Source organism: Brassica oleracea, chromosome C4, assembly GCF_000695525.1.
Source record: "Brassica oleracea var. oleracea cultivar TO1000 chromosome C4, BOL, whole genome shotgun sequence".
NCBI lineage: Eukaryota > Viridiplantae > Streptophyta > Magnoliopsida > Brassicales > Brassicaceae > Brassica > Brassica oleracea.
Window position 1 is genome coordinate 34,541,716 of NC_027751.1, and position 23,995 is coordinate 34,565,710.

General features: G+C 32.8%; 3 protein-coding genes across 5 annotated transcripts; 2 read left to right on the plus strand and 1 right to left on the minus strand.

Moving 5' to 3' along the window:
- Window positions 1-7,175: 7,175 nt before the first annotated feature.
- On the plus strand, window positions 7,176-10,151 carry LOC106340377 (uncharacterized membrane protein At3g27390). 2 transcript variants are annotated; one of them, XM_013779258.1, is made up of 9 exons: window positions 7,176-7,287; window positions 7,422-7,530; window positions 7,612-7,941; window positions 8,007-8,295; window positions 8,450-8,556; window positions 8,618-8,774; window positions 8,854-9,049; window positions 9,139-9,379; window positions 9,821-10,151. In XM_013779258.1, the coding sequence occupies exons 1-9, from the start codon at window positions 7,194-7,196 to the stop codon at window positions 10,014-10,016; spliced, it is 1,719 nt and encodes a 572-aa protein (XP_013634712.1). In that variant the 5' UTR covers window positions 7,176-7,193; the 3' UTR covers window positions 10,017-10,151. The 2 variants fall into 2 exon arrangements, with proteins under 2 accessions (XP_013634712.1, XP_013634713.1); XM_013779259.1 differs by having other exon boundaries at window positions 9,828-9,988.
- Window positions 10,152-15,687: 5,536 nt separating this feature from the next.
- Window positions 15,688-17,876, plus strand: LOC106337062 (PHD finger protein ING2). Of its 2 annotated transcripts, none has more exons than XM_013776082.1 (9): window positions 15,688-15,796; window positions 15,959-16,004; window positions 16,090-16,161; window positions 16,228-16,433; window positions 16,500-16,563; window positions 16,987-17,231; window positions 17,339-17,377; window positions 17,461-17,591; window positions 17,659-17,876. In XM_013776082.1, exons 2-8 carry the CDS (start codon window positions 15,959-15,961, stop codon window positions 17,569-17,571), a joined length of 783 nt encoding a protein of 260 aa, XP_013631536.1. In that variant the 5' UTR covers window positions 15,688-15,796; the 3' UTR covers window positions 17,572-17,591; window positions 17,659-17,876. The 2 variants fall into 2 exon arrangements, with proteins under 2 accessions (XP_013631536.1, XP_013631537.1); XM_013776083.1 differs by having other exon boundaries at window positions 15,691-15,810.
- A 1,150-nt stretch (window positions 17,877-19,026) lies between these two features.
- Window positions 19,027-21,760, minus strand: LOC106338725 (U-box domain-containing protein 35-like). The gene is made up of 8 exons (XM_013777633.1): window positions 21,604-21,760; window positions 21,459-21,526; window positions 21,272-21,390; window positions 21,029-21,198; window positions 20,899-20,950; window positions 20,521-20,797; window positions 20,348-20,449; window positions 19,027-20,241 (listed from the first exon to the last, which is right to left on the minus strand). The coding sequence occupies exons 1-8, from the start codon at window positions 21,758-21,760 to the stop codon at window positions 19,027-19,029; spliced, it is 2,160 nt and encodes a 719-aa protein (XP_013633087.1).
- Between the last annotated feature and the right edge of the window lie 2,235 nt (window positions 21,761-23,995).

A 23,995-nucleotide genomic window follows, 5' to 3' on the forward strand; every position in this document is an offset into this window, starting at 1 on the left:
CAGCTCCCAAAATCATCGCTCTCACCTCCAATTGCAGAGGAGCTCAAGCCGTGTTTTTTCCTTCATCAGGCAACAAGCCTCATCCCGTGAAGAGTTTAATATCGGCCTAAATAAATGTGGAAGATCCTAGATCTGATAAACAACTTAAGTTACACTTATTTGCAGTTTGGTCATTTCTCTTTTGTTTCTTCTTGAATTCAGTCTCACCTAACTAAAGGAACACTCCAAGTGTATATGCGATTAAACACATATAAACGTTTTTTTTTTGGGGTCAACATTCGTTTGATTGATTATAAAGTAGAAGAGGCAAGTTCAGAAAGTAGATAACAGCCCAAGCTTCCAAAGCCCATCCCAAAATCTAACAATACACGTGAAAAAGATAAAAACATCAACCCTTACTCTTAAGATTTAGTCAAACGTATAGTATGCAGAATCCAGCACTTTATAGCGCAAATAAGTCAAATGAATAACAAAACAAGATCTTTTCTAAAAAAGAATAACAAAACAAGATCCATTAATCATTATTCATAATGCCAATTCATAATAACTCCAATAATATTAAAAATGAGCATTATATTGACTATCTCATATTAAATTGACTTACAAGTCAAAATTTAGAACACAAAACACAATGCTTTAAAAGACACATTCACTAACGTATTAGGCGACTGGCTAAAATTTTAAAATCAATGAACTTTATTTAAGTCAGATTATAAACATATGAATTATATCTTAAGGTCCAAAAAAAGACACACTATAAACCCACAATTTTTTAGTAAAATATAAATCACTAATTGATTATCTATAAGGATCATCCGATTTTATGATTTCAAGTGGTGACCGACTGCACCGCACCGTGAATAATAACAAAAATCTCTACATATACCTATGTATCTATATATTTTTGTTACTATTAAAACCACAAAGCATTTGTCTGTAGTTGTTCCGCATGTCACCCTTTGCAGTCTATATACTTCTCTTGCAAATGCCAATATAACATAAATACAATGAAAATATATCACTACGGTCGAGCCGGCCCTAATCTTTATATATAAAGAAAAGTTTTTTCTCTCCTAGTGCTGCCACCTAGGATTCCAGGTCAGAAAATCGTTTCTTGACGTTGCGACACGTGTCCGTCTTGCCAAAACGCATCACTTCATTAAACTATTTGTTACGTGGGTTTTTTTTATTTGACTTGGACCTTTCTTTTGTTTGATTATGCCAGCCCATCGAGGTGTTTTTCAGTTGGAAACACGGCATTGAACGTCTTTACGTATTAGGGTTTATTTTTTCTTCGTCTCCGTCTCAGTCATTCGAGAATGCGATAGAACCAGAGTTCTGAGAGATGTTTCAGCTTCTTATTATCAGTCTCTACCAGTTCAAGTCCAAGTCCTGATGCTCCGTTTCTGGGAGGCAGAAACGTACGATGCAGTGGCGAACTCATGGAAGTGGATATTCTTCTACTGGATTTTCTGGTTACTTTTAAATCTCTGCTTCAGTTCATATTGTTTTAAGTATCGGATCCTAATTGTTACGATCTCGTCGTGTTGAATCCTTATTACCAACATTTCCTGTTTAGATCTTTGTCTGACATAGATTTTTTTTCTTGATTAAGTCTCTGTCCTCCTCCCTTAATAGGTTTCATGAAATTTGGAATACTGGATATATGCGTTTATTAAACAGGAACGAAGATAGAGGTTTGGAGAAAATTCTAGCTCGATCTATAGTTGTTTACACATCGATTTGATTTATAATTTTGTGCATCTTTTTTGGTTGTTGGTGTTTGCTTGATTTATTAGTTTTTTTTTCTCCTAGGATGCATATAAAGATCAAGACTTAGTGGAAGCACACACTGAGATTTAAGCGTTTAATTTATCTGAGAGATAGGGAGAAAGAGCTCTTGAAGAGGTTTGCTGTTGTTGATGTATGTATGAAGGAGAAGAACCTTTGTGGCATAGTGTTTTGAAGGTGTTGGATTCATGTAATTTTCCTGTTATTATATGTTCTGTTTCTATTTAATTAGTAACAACAACAATAATAACAGTTTACGTTAACGATATGATTTTTTTCTAAACCACTTAAACGTAGTATGTACTAATGTTATCTATATGAAAAGTTATACCTTTTTTTTTCAGAACAATTTATGCTTTCTCAGACAACATGAGCACGACACATTAATTTAGGTTTAACATATTTATTAATCTATCTTATTTTTATACCAAATCTTTTAAAAAACGTTAAATAATTCATAAATAATTTTTATAATTGATTCGTTAATTTACTGACATCATTATATTAGCAAATATCATTTTTTCTAAATTTATAAAAAATGCATAAATGTATCGAATTATTTTATATTATCGTGACATCATATTTACATTTTAAAAATTAAATTTATAAAGACCATTAAAAATCTAAATAAGAAATTAAAAATATTATAATAAACAAAAAAATATACCACATCCAAAATTAAAAATAAGTGGAGTTCAACTACATGAAAAAATAATTTATATCTATCTTTATCGTTTTTATTGTTACTTGCGTATCTTTGGTTCCATAAAATATAACCTTATTTTAAATATAAAAAATTAACTACATTGAACAAAAAATAAAACATTAAAATTAATATTATTCATTTACAAAAAAAACTATAAAATATTAAATTAAAACTGTATAAATTAAGAAACTAATAGAAAAATAAAACCAAAATGTTTACATAATAGTAAACACATATAACTTAGCTTCAAAAATCGTAAATTACTTAAGCATCAAAATGTATTTTCTTTACAACTAGACAATGACCTTAAACGAATTGAAATATTTGAAATAGAATATTATAAATATACATTTAAGTGTTAATTTATGATATAGACAATTGACTTACATTTTCAATATTTTACTCAGGTCTTCAATATAATATTCAGCCTAGCATAAAACGTAACAATACGCAATCATCTTATGCTCAATCCTTTCATACAAATGATAATCATGAGAACCACAAATCTATTCTTGAGAGCCTAAAATATAAATTCACAATTAACCAACCAGTTATGGATTCATAATTATAAAAAAAAAAAACAAACAACAAGAACACCACCTACACCTCATCCACCCAATATAATATATTATACGCCGCAACCTATTAATATAGATACAAACATCAAAATCAAATATAATTAATTTTAAAATTAATTTAATATAACACATTATAAATTTAGCAATCACTTGAACTATCTGTTGCAAAAATGTAACATTAGTCTGGTAAAACAATTATTGGAGCTTCATTCTACCTTTAGAAACTTATTTGCATATATATAAATTGGCTTAGAGCATAATTTTAATCTTTTTCTTTTTCCATGTTTATAGATTTTGTTACTTCTTAAAGTGACGATTTGATCATGTCCCCTCTCAAATTCATTTTTTTGGATCAAATTAACAATTATTCGTATTAAATGCATAATTTTTTTCTTGAAAAGAACATTCTTGCATTCATGGTACTAATAATGTAACCCCAATAAATGAAAGAAAAAAACATCATTTTTCTTGTAATTGTCACAACTGACTCCATAATTAACAACATCAAACAAACAGTAACAAAAAACATACATAATATGTTCACGGAAGAGTTCAAAATTGACAATCATTCATAACAGAACAAAACATCCTAATAAATAAAATATTTAGAAAACATGCCAAAAGAAAATAAATCCACCCACTTAACAGAATCACCTTATAAACAGTAGTGATGGACTAATTACATGATGTGTCAAAGAAACGGGAAAAAAAATTCACTGATGAGAGAATAGTCACCTTGGTTTGGTCTTGGTGAGACACCTGAACAAACGCTGGAGCTGTTCTCAGAAACAAGTCTCAAAAACAAATATTTATGGATAGAGAAATAGTCAAATAAAATAAATCTACCATATATAATCCTTCATCCAATGAAACCATCCACCTAATCCATATCTTATGACATAAACCATTATCACCCATATCAATTCCATTCGCAATCTAATCACACATATAACAAAATATAACAAAAATAAATACAAACCATAATAGATGGAAATTCACATGACCCATAGTGATATATACTACTTATCTAAAAGACCTACAATTAATGATCTAGATTTTTTGAATCTATATTTGTTAATATCACGTATATGTTTTTATTAAACTGCTTTGTTAATATATTAAATATACTTATAAATAAATGCAATGGCAAATCTCGTAATATCTAATGAAAACTAAAGGCAGAATACCATAAGGGATTTTTCTTTAATAGTATAGACTAGATTTTGACATGCGCTTTAAAAGCGCGGTATTTATTTCAGTTTAAAATTTTAAAAATATTTTTAATGATAAGATTATGTGTTTCTATATAAGATGATTTAATCTATTTACAATTGTGTTTTAAATATAATAAATTTTTATTGTATACTAATTCTTTTGTAATTTATTTATTCTTATGGTTAAATGGTATGATTAGTGTAACCTCAACAGTTGCGTGCGTTTGTGAATGCAGATGGTTGCGTTTTTAAACATTTTAAGAGAGTTTCACGACTGGTACTGCGGTTAGAAATTATTGCGTTTGCGGGATACTTATGACTGGTTACCTACCAAACGCAGCAGTTGTTAAATAATAAATTAACAGTATTTATATTTTATATAATTATAAATGCATTAAAAATCATAATATTATAATAAATATAAAAATTATATTTATAAAATTATACTATTAATTTTTTAAACTATAAAAAATATTTTTGTTTTAAAGTTTTAGTATTTCTATTATTTTAATTTATTTTTGTATTGAATTTTTTTTTAAATACCCTACCGCAACCGTCCGCGACCGCAAACGCTAGCTGGAAACAGCTTTTGATTTTAAGAGGTTTAGAGCGGTTTTAAGTTATTTAACGTCAACAACCACTACCAACTGCAAAAACTACGTTTGCGGATGATAGCGGAAAAACCATGCCCTTAGTGTATGTAATGTATTATAATTTTGGGTTTTAATTGAGTTGTTAGTTTGCTAACAAAATCACGTCACAAACCCAGCCCATAAAAAAAATGTTGTCTACGTACAATATCATCTTGAAAAACTGTTATACTTCCAGAATAATTCATTGATTAAAAAAAAGTTTATCTGAAAAAAACAAACCAAAAAATTGCAAACTGATTTACCTTGATCTCTTCAGGTGATATTCTCTCACTTTTTCTTTTAGATTATATAGATAGTAGTTACATCTCTAAAATCGATATAGTTCCTTAAAAAATGTTTAAGAAAGCTTTGCATGTCGAATCTGAAGTCTTATGTGTTAAGAACGATGAGTTTGAGATGGTTGCTGACTTCTCCTTTTCCAATCTCTTCAACGAAGTCATAAGTACTTTCGAATGAAAACAAAAAGATAAATCTAATCCCAAGTCTTTTGTTTTGATCCATAGTAATGCTTTAAATCTGATTTTCAAAAAACAAACCGGTTAGATCTAACATTTTTTCTGATTTGTTCTGCATGTGAGTCCCGATTAATTGTATGTTTAATCTGATAAGATTGGAATGATTTCGAAGTGTCCAAAGAAGATCTAAAGCAATCAAAATCTGATCTCTGGAAAACAACCAGCCAAATAATATTGGTAAAGAATCGTAAAACACACATTTGACAATTTCTATATACTGTTAAATTTATTGTTTACAGCTTGAGACATTCATTATAACAAAAATACTTTTATTGCAATAAAACTAAAAATGGTTAATATATTATTCTTACCATCTTTTGTTTGTTTCAGGACTAATATAGTTTCAAAGAATAATTTACATGATACAAATACAACGGTTATGGATTTCATTCTTCTGTGAAGAACAACATGACTTTACTATAAAGGATAAGTTATTTCCAGAAACTTTGTCTTCCTTTACATGTTGTGAATCATACTCGAACTATTATACGAAGTACACCAGACCAGAGAGAATGTAAGTTTTTATACTTTGACTTGATCGTTTTAATAAAATATTTGTTTGCAGCATTTGGAAGATATGAAGATTATTCAAATATCATATAGTCCTTTGTAACAGAATAACAGGCTACACAATTAGGGCCTATTCATATCATTGAGGAAAATTAAGGTCAACATCTATACTATGAAAAAAGTATACATATGGGTCTTACATTCTCATCGGCTAAGATGATTTGCATTGTTTCACCTTCTTGCTGTTTCCATGTGTGTAGCACCTTCACATGCACACCCATGTTTTCGAAGGCCTTATAATCGCAGCAAAATTCTTATTAGAAGCCATAGTGATTTTGTAAAATTTGTGGTTTGTCTAAGAAACGATGAATACATATTTATAGTGAAGTTAAGGTGTTTAGGATTTTCGAAAAAGCTCCTAGCATATGCTGTATTTGTATCTACCCGGTTATTGAAAGATCTAAAATATATTATATGTCTAATATTAAGGAAACAGAATTGATGATGGCTGAAATTCAGTTACTTTTTTATAAGAGAATCTTGTGATATAATAAATATCTAATTATTAAATCTAAAAATTTGTTACATCTTATTGGTTGAATAAAAGAGGGCCAAATTTTTTTTTTCCAAAAAATAAGGAATATCAATAGATGTGATTGGTTATAAAACTTGGCTAAATATGGTTGGTGGAATAAATGGCCGAATGGATTTTTGGAAAATAAGACAATGGCATTGAGACGTAAATAACTTAAAAAACCAAGGGTAGAATTATAGGAGTGATTCTATTTTAATAGTATATAAGATAAAACAATTGAATTTAGGAGGTATAGTTTAGTGTTAGCATCGGTTTATACCAATGACAATCCTTTGTAAATATTTAGAAAAAGTGAGAATTTTTATTTGTACTCTTGTTTTAATAGATTACATAGATGATGCATCATCATAAGGCAGGTTTTATGTGAACGGTTGAACAAAATTGAAACGTCTTAAACCGTACTGCCAATCAACCTAATAGGAGATCAAAACTAAGCTTAACCGGAAGTCTACCATTACGGTAGAGAACAAACAACATTCTTCCTACCAACAAGTGCGAGTGGATGAATCCCGCTACAGACCCTTTTGAGTCGCCACGTGTCCCAGGGGAGTGACACGTACACACAGCCACCTCCACTTTCTTTATATCTGTAGCATTTGATCACCGGAGGTTTTACCAAAACAAGAAAGTAATGGAGGTCCCAATAGGGTTTCTGGAGAAACTGTGGAGTTTTGTCTCTTTCCTTCCCTTCTTCTTCCTTTTGCTGCTTCTTGGCCTCTTCAAGGGTATGTATTTTGACTCCTTCATCCTTACTTAGGTCCACTTTAGTTGCTACTCAAGATTTTGGTTATGTAGCAATAAGCTCTGAAACTTATGCAAAGTTTTCACTCTTGTTTTTTATTTATTATTGTCTTCACAGCCCTGATTTGTGGTCCAATCTCATCTGCTATAATTTTGATTGGCAATTCCTCTGTGATCATTGGCCTTTGGCCGGCACATTTCATTTGGACCTACTACTGCTTGGCGAGGTTTTAAATTCTTTTATCAAATTCAAAAACCCATTTTGTTTTTCTGTGTTTCCACTAACTTTCTTGTGGTAAATACCCTAGAACCAAGAGAATCGGGCTGGTTTTGAAGACCTTGGCGTTGATATTTTTTCCACTGCCTTTGCTACTCTGGCCAGTTACTGGTATTGCAGGAAGTCTCCTAGGTGGAATCGCTTACGGTTTTTTCACTCCCCTTATGGCGACATTCGAGGCTGTAGGGGAGTCTATTACTAGCAAATCCTACCATTGTATTGTTGATGGTTCCTTGTCAACTATAAAAGGGAGTTGCACTGTGGTTACGGACTTCACTGATTTCTGTTTCCATTCTTATTTCTCCTACATGGATGAGTTGAGAGAAATGGTCTCCGCCGATGCTAAACCTTTAGAGATAAGGTGACGATCGCTTTCTTTGTTTTAAAACAAAATGGTTACAAAAACGTAATCTCATTTTTTTACAGGTTGTCTCTGGTGCCGAGTTGTTTGCTTGCAGGTCTCATAGGTGTGGTGGTAGATGGTGTTTTGATAACAGTTGTTGCTCTTTATAAAAGTCCATATATGTTGCTCAAAGGATGGAAAAGGCTATTAGAAGACCTTGTTGGTAGGGAAGGCCCATTCTTGGAGACTGTCTGTGTTCCATTTGCAGGTCTTGCGATATGTCTGTGGCCACTAGCTGTCGTGGGAGCTGTTATAGCTTCGATCTTCTCCAGTTTCTTTCTAGGACTCTACAGTGGAGTCATCGTTCATCAGGTTTGTAACAGATACCGATTAAACTTCATTCATCTTGCATAGTTGGTTGGTTATTGGGAAATATCATTTATTTTTAGATCTTTCTTTGCTTGAATTTTTTTTAATCGATTGCTAGGTCGACTCTATCCTTACAATCGTTCGAAAATCTTTTCAGGAGGACTCTTTCAGAATGGGGTGTAATTATATAATAGCTGCGGTATCACTGTTTGACGAATACGTAAATGATTTACTCTATATAAGAGAAGGAACTTGCCTCCCAAGGTACATAGTGTCTCATTTCTATGTTCAGTATTGGTTGATTGACCGTGTAGTATACAGCCAGGCCTTGCTATAGGACGAAAACAGACACTGTTCATGGGAAGAAAGTATTAGGAGAGAGGAAGAACGTTGATCTCAATAGCAGAATAAACGGCTCCCGGCTTGTTTCAGAACAGTCGAGGACACTGAAAAAAGCGATCACACTATATAAACCAGTTCAGGTATATTAGCCCTTGGAAATTTTCATATATCCTCTTGACTTTACAAATATAAAACGAGCATCTTGTGTTTCGCTTTGAGGTATGGGAATGGTTGTTTAAGTCTTGTGAGGTGAATGGGAGGATCCTTATTCGAGATGGCTTGATAAATGTGAAAGATGTAGAGCAATGTCTTGTCAGGGGTAATTGTAAGAAGCTCTTTATCCAACTACCCGCTTGGACCGTGTTACAATGTCTCCTTGCATCGGCTAAGTCTAACTCGTCCGGGTTGGTGATCAGTAAGTATATATATATATATATATATATGTATCCTCGCAAAGATGATCTCTCATGCGCTAATTATGATTTTGTGAAAAACTTATGGCAGCTGATGGTGTGGAGCTTACGGAACTAAACAGCCCAAAAGACAGAGTGTTTGTGTGGCTCGTTGGGCCTTTACTGATAATGAAGGAGCAGATAAAGAATCTGAAGCTGACTGAGGATGAAGAGTATTGTCTAAGGAAATTGGTGATGGTATACAAAAACGAAAGAACCGAAAACTGGGATAGCACCGGGTTCCCCTCGAGTGATTCAGTGAGGAAAGCACAATTACAGGCCATAATTAGAAGGTAAGTATCAATCATTAGATCAGTGCTCTCACACGGTGCCGTGCGAAGAGTTTTAGGGGCCTGAGGCAAGTTTTAAAAATAAACTTATTTACAACTGTGATGAAAACAATTTTCTAATATGATGTATTTTTTTCACCAAATATACGTCTAACACCGTAAAAGAATAAGTTATTACGTAAATATGCTATATTATGTCATATAGAAAAAAATACGTGAATTCAGAAGGTGAATTAGTTAATTTTCGTAGAAATGTTTTTTATTTAAATAAATCTAAACCAATAGACTCGAAATTCTTTTAAATTTTGGGGCCCTGAAGAAAGACATATTAATCGGGGGCCTGAGGCGAATACCTTTTTCAATACACTGTAGGCACGCCTCTGTTCTCACACCCACGCTTGATGCTAAGTGGTTTTTTTTATATTCTTCTTTTTTTCATGCAAGGCTGCAGGGAATGGTAGCATCGATGTCAAGGATACCAACGTTTCGTCGTAGATTCATGAACTTGGTCAAAGTGCTGTACATAGAAGCTCTTGAAGTGGGTGCGTCTGAAAACCGAGCTGGTGGGATTCTTATAACCGAGAGAGACCAAACGCAAAAGATGGACCAGAGTGCAACAACAGATATGGAAGTTGTATAAATAGTTTCGGATATCTCATCATTTCTTTTTTTTTCTCTTCCCTACGCTTCAGTCTTTCTAAGGTGGGCGTTTCCTCTGCTGTATGTGTGTACGTGGATTTTAGTGGTATTTCCTGTATATTAAATTTTCCTAGCTTTTGTGGTTTTAATGTTTAAAATTCCGGTGCGTTCCAACTCGATCGTTTTTTTTTCTGATGTCCGGTTAATTATGTTATTACAACGATGAGAAAGTCGATACCTTGTGTGAATATACATCTGATTACGTCACTCCGAGCCGCCTTATGAGGTAATGTCCGAGGGTACGTCCTGCAACGTGCTGAAGATCTATTGTAACCTCTTTTTTTCCATAATCTGCATAATTTAGATTTTCTGGAGTTTGAACCTTATATCTTTTGGTGTAAAAGCATTAATGATCCATTAGTCAAACCGCTAGACTAAAGGGTTTCCACAAACTCGATCGTTTTTATAAAAGTTCTTTTTTTAATGAATTATAATATATCAATCGGAATTTACAAATCTGGCTTACACAAAATATTTCAATTCAAAAATTTCTAGCTAGCTTCGTTTTAAGTATCACCTCGACATGTTTTACTAGTTCGGTTTTGATATTTTTGAGAATTGATCACCGTTCTTTATCTTCCACGAGAAGGTGAGATCCAAATGCTAAAAATTCTCATGTTATTGCTAAATCTTAGTGTGCTTATCTAAGCTTGTAATTACCCCCGACTCTGAAGCACGAGACAAACAGAAGAGAGAGAGGGCAAGGGACACTAACCGTAGGAAAATGCCAAGAGCCAAACTATACAACCTCGTATCCATCGCCAAACGTTGCACGAGCAAAAGAAACCAAAACTGCGTCCGACAATAAAGGACCTGCAGAAAAACAGACCTAAGAAGATCGTTAGCTCGAAGACCTAAGAAGATTGTTAGCTCGAAGACCTGCTAAAAGGAATTGAGAACAACATTACCATGGAACGTCAAGTGACAATACACGACACTAGAATGTGTCGTATCTCCGGTTGGGGTCACCGATTAGGTAAGAGGACCACAGACAACCTGGACCCACTACACTCACCGCTAAACGCCTCTTTTGAGAACCCCAAAGGCTATCTTAACCAGCCAAACATTGAACCCAGTGACTAACGGATCAATCCTCACAAGTAAACTACGAGCTAAACAAGAAAGAAACTGTCAACAAGCTTCAAACATTGAACCTTGAAATAGCACAGAGAAGTGGAATATAAAATGAAAGGAAGGCCACCAAACTACGATGAAGATGCCATAGATGACAAAAATGTAACACAGTGAGACACCACACAAGATCCGACACACGCCAGACCCATTGGATAAGTATATCCTCGAGCAAAAGGAAACATGCGTGGTTCACCACGACACCGAAGCATAGCCACCATACCAGTAATCGATATCGTTCAAAATAGAACCGGCGAGAGCAAGAGCTCCTCCTCTGTGCTCTACCAACTCTAAAAAAGGGAAAAGGGGAAATCACTCTCTTGTACAATGATATACGATAGATTTTACCACATTTAGACCATGGTATATGTTCTTTATTGAGTATCTTATATGTGTTTGGAGTCTGTTTTACAGTATTTTAGGTTCAAGTGCGTTTTGGAAAACTTTGGTGACTTTGGAGTTATTTGAGGTGCAGAACTGCAGAGAAGCATCAAACGTTTAGTCATGGATGGAAACCTTACAACGATTTGATTGAGCCTATCTTTTGACACAAGATAAAAAATTTAGTTAGTTTTCCAATGCCACAAGTTTGAGATCCATCTGATGGTTAGATCTAAAATTATGTTCGTTCTACTGAGAGTGGTACGTCAGCTTCCTCGTGAAGCTGACGAAGATATGAAGGAATGTCGATTGACACTACACCATTGGTGTCGCTTGACACTGATGCCAGAAGACGGGCCGAGTCTATTTAAAGACCGACTTGAGGCCAGAAATTACCCTAAATTACCAGAATTCTCTTGGCCGACTCAAAACCCTATTTATGTGTGTTTCTAAGCCATTGTTTAGGCTATGCTTTCTATTCTATTATTTTAGGTTTTCTCTTAGGTTAAGAGAGAAGAGAGGAACTCCTTCACATTTCTCTTGAAACTCCTTCACAGTTCTCTTGGAACTCCTTTGGTTTTTATTATTGATTTCTATTTCAACTATTCATCTATGGTTTATGTGACAACTATCATGTCTTCATATATCCCCTGTTAGGTTTAGGAATCCTTCACAGAATTGAGCTAACTGCTTGTATTCTAGAGTAGCTAAATAGAATCATGATTTTAGGTTGTTGACAACTACGAACGTAGGCTCATACCCTGATAATAATTCTACCGAGCTAGGTTGTTAGATACATCTAGAGCTAGGTCGTTAGTGTTTATCTAAGGAAGTATCGATCGATACTTAGTCAATAGTATCAATCGACACTCATTTCTTGTTCACATGTGAGAGCTGGAACAAAGACTTAGTCATCTGATTAGTAATTGCATGCGAGAGCTGGATTATTTTCTTATTGAATTTCAGTTCTAGGGTCAACCCTTAGCATCTATATATTATGGTTCTGATAACCTGAATGAAAGTCTAGCACTCTCCTTCCATCACAAACAAACAACTATATTATTTACTTTACTTCTTTATTTACTGTTTTATACTATTTGACCTAGCTTGATCTGAAACTCAAGTCTATTGTGTCAGATATCAAGTTTCTGTGGATACGATCCTCAAATATTACAATCGAGCTATTATTGGAGAGAGTTTCTCTTGGGGGTAATTTGAGCACATCAAATTTGGCACCATTTCCGGGGACTGATCACCATTAAACTAGTATCGTGTGGTGGATCTTCATCATCACTTGACTTTTGGTTCCCCTCGAACCAGACATTACATTCACTCTGGGCATGTCTGATTAGTTCCTCTACCTCACATGTTATTCCTTTTAATAACTTATCATTTCTTGCTTTCCATAGGTACCAGATAATCCATGGATATGTGTCTCTGTCTAGATTAAGATCTTCTATATCACTCTTCCTCCAAAAGAGGTAGTCCAGATTCGTGTAAACGCTTGATATTGGGAAGGTACCAAGACACGATGGTATGGAAGCTAATTCCCATGTTAACAAAGCATGAGGACATTCAAATAGAGCATGGTTAACTGATTCATCATCTTCTCCACATCTTCGAAAGTGATTATCAAAACGCATATGACGTCAGTGTCAAATTTTATGTTACTGCCAGATAGTCTGAAGCCATTTCCCAAATCAAATGTTGCATCTTTTTTGACACCTTGATCTTCTAGGCATAAGCTTGAAGCTTAGTTATACTAGGGTCATATACCACTTCCTTGGAGAATTGATACATTATATTTCTTGCCATCCAATATCTAGATTTCACTGTGTACAACCCACTCTTCATATAACTCCAACTATATTTATCATCACTATACGCTTGACTAATGTCCAAGCTTCGAATAAGGGGAATATCCTTTGGAGCTACAAATTGCTCTGACATCCTGACATTCCACAGTTTGTTGTACCCTTGGAAAAATCAGATGCCATCATTTGTGGGTGCACCACCGGGACAGCTGGCATAGTGGGCCTAGCCAGAGTTGTAAGGATCCATGGATCATCCCAAACCTGAATTTGATATCATGAATGTACCACTCGTCTTATCCCTAATGATAGTAAGGGCTTTGCTTCCATCAAGCTAGTCCATATGTAGGAATGTGATACATGCCTGTTGCACGTAAAATTGAACATGTACGATGGTATTTTTTTCAAAGAACTCTCGCTAGAAGAGAATTTGGGAATTGTATCGGTTGCTACAATTGTTTGGCTAATAATATGCCAGATTAAATTCATGATCTATATGAAACCAATTCTCCTTTCTTCTTTTGGACATCATAATTTTCCTATTTTGCCTAGTGCATCTCTCTGTTTGGTGGATTCGAGCTCCACCAAAACCTTGTAATGGTACTTGTTATTTTTTGGCAAATTTCAAAAGAAAACAGAAAACTTGACATACATTGGTAGTGCTTCAGCAATGACTTTAATAAGAACTATGTAAATGATTTATTAGATTTATTTGTTTAAAGTAATTGATGATTGAAATACAACAAATCATTTATTTTACTATTTTATTTTTTATAAATATTATTAAATATATAAAAAAAAAATTAAAGTGAAATATATTTAAAATTATTTGTATTTTTTGGTAGCAAAATAAGAAAACTATTGAATAAAAAAACAGTACGATAAAGAAAAATAAATTGTTAGAAGAAAAAGTTGGTTATATGAAAAAAATACCGAAAATAAAATAATAATAATAATAATAATAATATTAATAAGAGAAATTCTCTAGGATAGCTATTTTTAAGTTTTTGTCACAAAATAGCTTCCAATGAAGAAAATGATCAAAATATATTTTATTAAAGTGTAAAAATGTATTTTTATCTTAAGGTTAACTAATCTAGACTTAACATTTAGAGTTAAGGGGTAGGAGTTTGATGATAGGGTTTCAAATTTTAAAAAATAAAAAATAAATCTTAAAAATTTCAAAATAAAAATGGATTATTTTGGTCATTTTCTTTTTTGAAAGTTATTTTTGTTAAAAAAAAACATAAAAATGACTATTTAATAGAATAATAATAATAATAATAATAATAATAAGGGTCACTAAGAATTGGACATGGCTAACGAGAATAACTTTTGGCCAGTAAGGACATATTGAGTTGAGCACCTATTATAATATTTCTACCATCTTCCAAACACATCTAACTGCAAAATTCTAACGGGATCTGCACCCAAAAATTTATGACCATTAACCATGTGTTGTATTGATAAAAAAAACATGCGTTGTATTTTAAAATAAACTAGATCTAGATCCGCACAACCGCACGGATTTTTGTTTTCAATTCTAAATTAATATATATTATAATATATATGTGTCTATCAATTTTTAAAACATAATAAATATACGGTATATTTTTTTTCATTGAATAGATTGTTTCAAACTTTCACATGTATTTGTATCTTCTTCTATATATATATTTTTGGATTATTATTTCAATTAAAATCATAACTATATATATAAAGATTAGTAAAAAAAATTTTATTGTCATATTGAAAAATATAGTAACATTTCACAAATTTAGAAAATTTTTAAAAAATTAAACTTTTCGCTTCATAGATTTATATTATCGAGTAAATAATTAAACATCTAGTTTTTGTTTAATTTTTAAAATAAACTATATAATTTAAATTTTGTTTTCATTGGTTTAAGGTAGTAAAGATTAATCATTGTTAGATAATATGATTTTTTTAATTTAAAAAAAAATCTTTATAATTTTAAAAGTTAACATCGACAAATATTTAAATAATTAACATCAGAGGTATAGAATTACAATATTAAATTATATATATTTAATTTATACTATCTATAAATCCAATGGATCATCTATTGTTTAAATCTAATTATTGATAGCTCAATAAAAATTTCTGGTATGCCCAAAATTTAAATGATAAAATTAGAGATTAAATGTAACATGATTTTATAGAAATAATTAGGTCCATTAAAAAAAAAAAAAAGTCACATTGTGACTTATGTTTAATATATAAGAGATAAGATGAATACTAAAATGGTTTATGAGGAATTTACATAAAAAGACACTTCCGAAGAGGGTCATATAAGAAAATTAGAAGAGTTTGCGGGGGAAGATCAGATTTACCCCGAATTGGAAACGGGAGCGGGGGGAGCTTTGGAGAAGGAAAGGTTAGGATTCAAGGGTGTGTAGTTTTGGGTTCATTCGTGTTTCTTGTGCTCTCTGTTCGTTCGATTGCTAGGGGAAATAAATAAGAAGAACAGGCAAAGTGAAGAGGTTTTGTGATTTAGGTTTTTTGTTTGTTTGTTTGTGTGTGGGTCTGATTCCAAAAGATGGCAATAGCGCGAACTGGAGTTTACGTGGATGATTACCTCGAGTGTAAGATCGATCCACCCTCTCCTATTTTTTCTGATTCGTTGTTTCGATTTAGGGCTTCAATTTTATTTCATTTTTTGTCGTGTAGATGCCAGCACTTTCCCTGCGGAGCTTCAGAGATTGCTAAATACAGTTCGCGAACTGGACGAGAGATCTCAATGTAAAAGATCGATAAACCCTTAGTGTGTGTTTTGTTTGATTGATGATTGTCTCTTGTTTTTTGAAGCGCTCATAAACCAGACGAGGCAGCAAACCAAGTATTGCTTAGGGCTTGCCTCCAAGAAGGGCAGTGGCAATAATAATCATTACAACACTGGTCTTGATGACGACGAAACCATTGACAAAATGCGTAAAGAGATTGAGTCCAGCCAGGAAAATGCTTTAAGTTTGTGTACGGAGAAGGTCTTATTGGCCCGCCAAGCCTATGATCTTGTAAGCTCCATGATTTATTGTCTCTCACAAGTACACTATCATCATGTATACTTACTCCGGTTTCAGATTGATAGTCACTTAAAACGACTTGATGAAGATCTCAATAATTTTTCTGAAGATTTGAAGCAAGGTATGTAATCTCTAATTACTACTGTCTTCTCAAGGATAATCGATTAGAAAACTATGTCTTTTCATATTCTAATGGCTACACGCTCAGTTTATTCCTAGTTTGTGAGTCAATCTGACCTGGATTGATTGATTGAGAATTGTCGGTTGGTAATTACAGTCCTGTTTTTTTTTTTTCTCACCTTGATGATTGTCTAGATAACCAAATGAATTAAGGAGCTAGGCCAAGTGTTGGAATCTGTGTATTCATCTTGTTGTTCGGGCTCTTTATTTTATTACCGTCTCTTGTAAACTTCTTCTAGATCAACCTCAAGGCACTGCAATTTTGTTTTAAGCTATAGAGACCACTTAAACCCTCAAATCATAGCTAAACCTGTTCATTGTCGTGGGGTTCCTCTTTATTTCTAATATGTTATTTTTCTATCAGAGGGGAAGATTCCAACAGACGAGCCTTCTGTTCTTCCTCCACTACCTATAGTTCCTAAGCAGGAAAAGCGCAAGTCTTTTTATGGCACACCTCAGCCTAAGAAGATTGATTACAGAGATAGAGAGTGGGATCGTGACAGGGACTTCGAGCTCATGCCTCCTCCAGGAAGCCATCGGAAAGACTTCACCCCTATTGATGAGCAGCCTATCGATCCTAACGAACCGACCTACTGTGTCTGCCATCAGGTCCTGAATATATATATATATATATATATATATATAAATTCTGCAAGATGCTTTAGGTTGTTGTGGTCTTTGATTAACGCTTGTTATTTTTATTTTATTTTGTTCAGGTGTCCTTTGGGGACATGATTGCCTGTGACAATGAGAATGTGAGTCTGCTCTGTTACCATTTTATTTTCCATTTCATGTTTGGTTACTACAAAACCATGTAATCGTTTTTCCCTTTCCATAGTGTCAAGGAGGTGAATGGTTTCACTATACATGCGTTGGCCTCACCCCCGAAACCAGATTCAAAGGGAAATGGTATTGCCCTACCTGCAGGCTCCTCCCACAGTCCCATTAGTATCATTCGTACTTGTGAAGGTAGCACTTTTGTCGTTTTTGTCTAATATGGACATCTGCATGAGCTTATGATTATTGCGTCTCGTAGGTGGCGATGACATCTTCTTTGGTACCTTCTCTTCTAGAAGAATCTCCATTTTTATTGCAATCATGTCATGTTTTATACAATCTCGGATTAATCCTAGTTTTGCAAATACTAAGTGCTACTCTCTGCCATCTCCTGTTACAATGAATTAGACTTTGGAGTCAAATCGAGATGTAATATTTGAAGAATATAATGTCGAGCAAAAGCACAATTCAATTCAATCGAGATGTTTATTTGATGTAACAAAAAATGTAAACCATTAATCACAAATTTTTTTATATGAGAAATTTTCAATGCAAATTTCAAATTAAAATACGAAGATCTCAATATTTTTTCAATGCAAATTTATGTATTTTTATACGGTATATAGTTTAATTTAAATGACATTAAAATAGACATGTATATATTCATATGACTTTATGTATATATGTTTAATATGAATATCTATTAAATAAGATTTCATATTCAATATGATTTTATAATCATTTGTATCTTGTTATAAAGAAAATGTTAAACTACTGATCACAAATTTTTTGATATGAGATTTTAACCATTTTTAGTAATTTATAATCGTTTAAAAAAATTTAAAATATAACATATAAAAAAAATCTAAATATTTTATTATATGGTTAATGTGACTGTTTAATTTTTTTAAATAATATAAAGTTAAACAATAAAGAGGGACGATATAAAAATTGTTATCAAATATTTATTATTCATAATCATTAATTATCATATATCATATTAGTTAATTCGTAGCTTTTATTTAAGGAAAGAATATAAAATATTATTTTATACACTATTAATTAATTTGATAGTTAATTTAATAAAAAGTATAATATATGTTTAGATTGACCAACCTATTTTCTAAAGATTCTAAAAAATTTTAATGATGATATGTGGCTAAAAAAAATTGTTGTAATACTTTTCAATTAATATGAGATATCTGACCACACAAAATGAGAAGATATCTCTGACGTCCAGAGTGGTGGAAGACATTCAAACATTATAAAAGCTATTGTGTGTTGCTAAGAACAAGCTGTTTTCATTTACAACAATCAAAGTTAGTATAGATTATGAAGTATACAGGGGCAACATGGTAGGAACTCTAAAAACCAACATATATAAATAGATTACTCTGTTGAAATGTACAGAATACGCCGCTATGGGTAGAAACAATTCTCGAGATGTATATGTTCTTCTTTCAATGTTTTCGACTTGGATTTTCCTCTTCAGTATGTAGATTATTTTTGGAAACCAGAGCTATCGGATCCTTATTGTAGCTGTGGATCACTCATAATATCCTGCAAAGTGAAAATATGGCTTACTAACCAAGCAATGTTTAAAATCTGCTAAAACACTTTAATGGACTCATACATATAGTGAAGTTGTGGCAACTGGACGCTGTATGTGGCAGTTATTCCGGTTCGTAGTAGTATTCGGTGAAGGTCGAAGGCTTCTGCCAAAGTTAACAGATGGCATGATTTCTTCGGCTAGTGCTCTCAGTCTGTTAAGCTCAGGCAAAACAGCGTGACCCAAGTCAGGCCTGTCTTTGCGTCTTAATTCTGCACATTTTAGAGCAAGTTTGGCTGCAACCAAGGCCTCTTCGACTGGCCAGTCAGGAACAATAGGGTCTAACATCTCGGGGAATTTTCCGTTTTGGATTGCTTTCTCAACATGGTGTGTCAAACCCATTGGTGGCTTAGCTGTAAGTATTTGCAAAAGCATAATCCCGAACGAGTAGATGTCTGATTTAGTCCCCAGCATGCCGGTCTGCTGGTATTCTGGATCTATATAACAGAATGTTCCGGCTGTTGACGTCATTCTATATTGTGTTACGGTGTCTGCAACCGATGGAGGGACTAGCCTTGCCAAGCCAACATCAGAAATCTTGCTGACGAAATGCTTGTCAAGTAAAATGTTTCCCGGTTTAAGGTCACGGTGAACCAAAGGCTCCGGTTTCATCTGGTGGAGGAAATGCAGACCGGTTGCAATTTCAGCTGCTATGCGAAATCTTAGCTGCCAAGAAAGAATTGGAGAGTTTCCTCGTCTGAACAGACAGTCTTCTAAGCTACCATTTGCCATGTATTCGTAGACTAAACATCCGTATTCCGGACAGGCCCCAAGTAAGAGAACCATGTTCGGATGTCTCATACAGGTTAGTACTTCAACCTCTTGCTGGAACTGAGACCTTCCTTGTGCCGCGTCTGGTCTTAGAACTTTTATTGCCACTTGTGTGTAATCTAGTGATCCCTTGTAAACAGGTCCATAACCTCCTTCTCCAATCTTGCGACTGGGAGAGAAATCTTCTGTGGCTTCTTCAATCTCCTCGATTATGTATTTCCTGTATCTTAAATCAGTTTTCGCCAAAGAACTCGTCGCCCTCTTCTTTTCCTCTGCGGTTTGAATATGCTTTCTCTTTTGAGCTTCAAATTCTGCTATTCTGTGGGATGCCATTGCAGTTTCCATAGCAGCTCTACTCTTTTCTTTCTCACTCTCCGCCATTTGCATCGCTGTTTCCTTGGCAAGTCTTACCTCTTCTAATTTCAGTTCCTTATCTGCTTTCCACTTGTGTAACTCAGTAGCCTGATTGTAGATGAATCGGATTTTGATTATACATATATGAGTTGCGTGCGCCTATCTGACTAGAAATTATTATTTTATTTATTTATCGTTCAAAACTCGAACATACCGCCTTTTTGGCAGAAATTGCTTCCTTGCAGGCAGTGTTATACATGTCCATTGTATACTTTAGCTCCATTTTCAACCTTCTCATCTCGGCTTCCATCTCATCCTGTCAGATTTTAGTTTAAACAAATGAAAAAAAACTTTATCATGTGCAATCAGTGGTGAAAGTAAGCTAACCTGGCTCGATAGTGAACATGATTGTCTCCCACTTCCAAGGGAGCTTGATGAAAATGCTGCATATGAAGAACCAATATCTATGGACTGCTTATCTGACGAGCAAGATGTCGCAATACTAATTCGATTTTCTTCATATTCAGAGTTGAGTGAGAGGCGCGGAACGTCGACATGGTCATGAAAGGAAGGGAACATAAGATCCACGCTAGGTCTTCCACTACTCACAAACGATATATCGGAGTCCATCATCGAGGCCTGGTATGTGCCTTCGTATCCTCTTCTCGTAAAGGGAGACCTAATCAACATTGGTGGTTTTCATAAGTTTTAAAACTTATTTTTTATGGGAACGAATGAAACATGTTACATAGGTAACCAGCGTACTTGATCTCGATCTCGTCATGTGTTCGTTGCATTGTACTTTGCCTCCTTTGAACTGGGACATGAAAGCCATTTAATCAATAAGGGTAACAAAAGAGATGTTAGAAAAAAATTTAAAAGGGGTAATATATACTATTCATATTGCTCTTTTGAGTTTGTACACGCTGCCGCATAGTGGAACTCGGAAGTGAAGATGTCGATGATTTCATGGAAGAGATTTTTCCTTTAGAGATTGAATATACTGTACAAAAACTAGGTGCCTTTTTTATGACAGTGCTTGAAACATCTGGTGCTTTGAACCTTCTACCAACAAAAGTAATGTATATAAGTATGCTCATGTCTTGTCTAAAATGGGAGAAAGCAGTTGCCTATTTACCTTAAAAGAGTCATCTTGGATGCACCGACTACTAGCGTCTCGACTGCATTCTTCTGCACAAAGTCAAGTATTCCTTTAGCCGCACTCATGTCCTCCACAATCACGTCTTGGCAGAGGACCTGTTACAAGAGTCGGTCAAATGAATAAGATTGTTTGAAAGAAGAGATAAGATGCAACGAAAACGCACATCTTTTCTAGCACAGAAGCAGCGGAATGGAAGAAACAATTCTGCGCCATCATCGCTTGACTTATTCCCTGCATTAACAAACAACAAAATCAATCAAAGTAATTTTGCATTTGGAAAAAAAAAAGAAAGAAAGATGGTGACGTACCCGAAGGAAGCGAAGATGATTGTTTGAGTTTGACATGAAGAAGAGTAAGAGTCTGTCCTTTGCTAACAAGGTTGTCGACTGTCCATTTTAAAGCGTTCTGGCTCTCTTTGTCTCTGTCGATGGCCAACGTAATGCTTTCCTCTCTTTTCTCGCACATTCTTTCTGTTTTGATTCTGCAACTAATAGATACTCGATGAGTTTATATATTTCGAATTTGGAGAGAGAGACGCGTTTAAATATGCTAATTTTAGCAAATGCAGTCCAACAAAAAAAACCTTTATACTCTCTTTTTAATCATCTTTTTATAGATTGTCTTTATCATTTCAAACTAATTTTATATGCATCTAGACGTCTTCTTTTTCACTTTAAAAGAAATGGGCTCTATCTTTTGTAGACAAATTTCATTACAGAATCTTCCAATTTTTATCCCAGTCCTTAGAGAAGGTATACGTACGTGTATATGTTTAACAATTATGACAAGTACAGTATTTTCCATCCTGTTGCTAGTGTTTTTGTAACATTAATTATACTAGATCCTTTCTTCCCGCTACGTGCGGATAATATATTTAAATTTGTTACATTTATCATTTTTATTTGTATGTGAATTTTTGTATATTAAATTATATATAACTAATTTTTAAATTTGATTTTTTTTTATATTTTAAGTTTGAAGTAACTATTTCTATTATATGTAACACAATTAACTAATAAAATATGAAGAATCAAGACCGATATTTTAGAATTATGTAAAAAATATATAAATATGTATAGAACATAAATTATCTTAGTTTAAAAGATCAGAATCTCATCTCAAATAAATTCACGAAAAGAAAAAATACTCCAATAACCTACTTAAAATATAAAACCCCCTTTTTAAAAAAAAGCGTACTTAATAAATTTTTTTTACGTGTAATAGTTGAAAACTGACAATTGAATATCGATCTAGAATATTAGTTTAATATATCTAATGGTAAAATATTAATTGTAATAAACAAATTTTGAATTTTGTAATATTACATGAATTAGAAGTCTTTAAAATCTAAAATCTATTTTATTAACATAATATAATTTTTATTCATTTATTGTTTTGACGTTACAAAATATTGCTTTAGTTTTATTTGTATATTAATTTTTTAATAATTTAGTTTCTTTTTAAGTAATTTTAAAATTATCAAGAATATAATATATTTAAAATTATTTATTTAAATATATTCAAACATGTTGTCTCATTTTTATGTGCGTTTGCGTTGAGCATATTTAATTTGTATTTTGTATATTTAATAACACTTTGTTACGTGTCGTTCTATGGTTTTAATAAATGCGGTGTCATTTCATTTTTATTACTACTAACATGATTTTTTAGTGATCAGTGATAATGTATTATTAATGTTATGTATTATATTTTATCGTATATTTTCTAAGCTGGCATTTTTTTTAGAATCATTTTAATTAGATAATAGGTTTAAAGATGTAAATAAAACTGTATATGTTGTAAATTTATACTTTTTAGTGTAACTGAGCACTATCAATTATGAAAATTATATTATGATTTTATTTTACTAAATCTTTCTTTCTGTGTATATTTTTTGTTTTATTTTGTATTTTTACAATTTTATTACTTTATTCTTTAATTGCAGAGAATTGTTATTTCCAATTTTTGTTTCATATACCCTAAAAGTCTTCGGTTGATTTTTGTTTGTTTTCTTTCTCCAATTACAACGTACAGTTCGACGTTTCTTTTTTTGGATCAAACTACTAATATAATCAAATAGAAAAGCCTAAACTCCAATAATGGAGTGAGTATTTGTGCTAGAGAAAACTGATTTAACCACTAATATAGTGAGATATTATAATATTAGAAGGTATGAAAACTCTTCTCTGTTGTCTTACGCTCGACATAATTAAGTTGTTGTCAATTGATTCTATATTTTTGATAACTGGAAATACATCTTTATATCTTCCTTAAATCATCCTTACTTGGTTTACGGTTTGACCATTTCTAAAATACTGAGAGTAACATAATATTAGATGTTGATTATCTCCTTCCAATTAGGAATGCACAAAATGAGAAAAATTCAAGGTGAGACCACTTTACAATTTTGTCATTATATCTATATAGAGTTAGTTTATACATTACTCTATATGTTCCAAAATATAATCAGTTTTAATTAAAATCAGTAATATTTAAAAGTTATTACTTTAGAAAATTGTCATTTAATATATAAATTTAATCAATTACATAGTAATTTACATAATTTAATTGGCCACACAATATCCAATGAATATAAAGTTACATTGAAATATAAAAACAATTTATATAGTGAAACAAAAAATACTTTTCAACCATTATATTATAAAACAAATGGAATATTCAAATTATATTGAAACATTA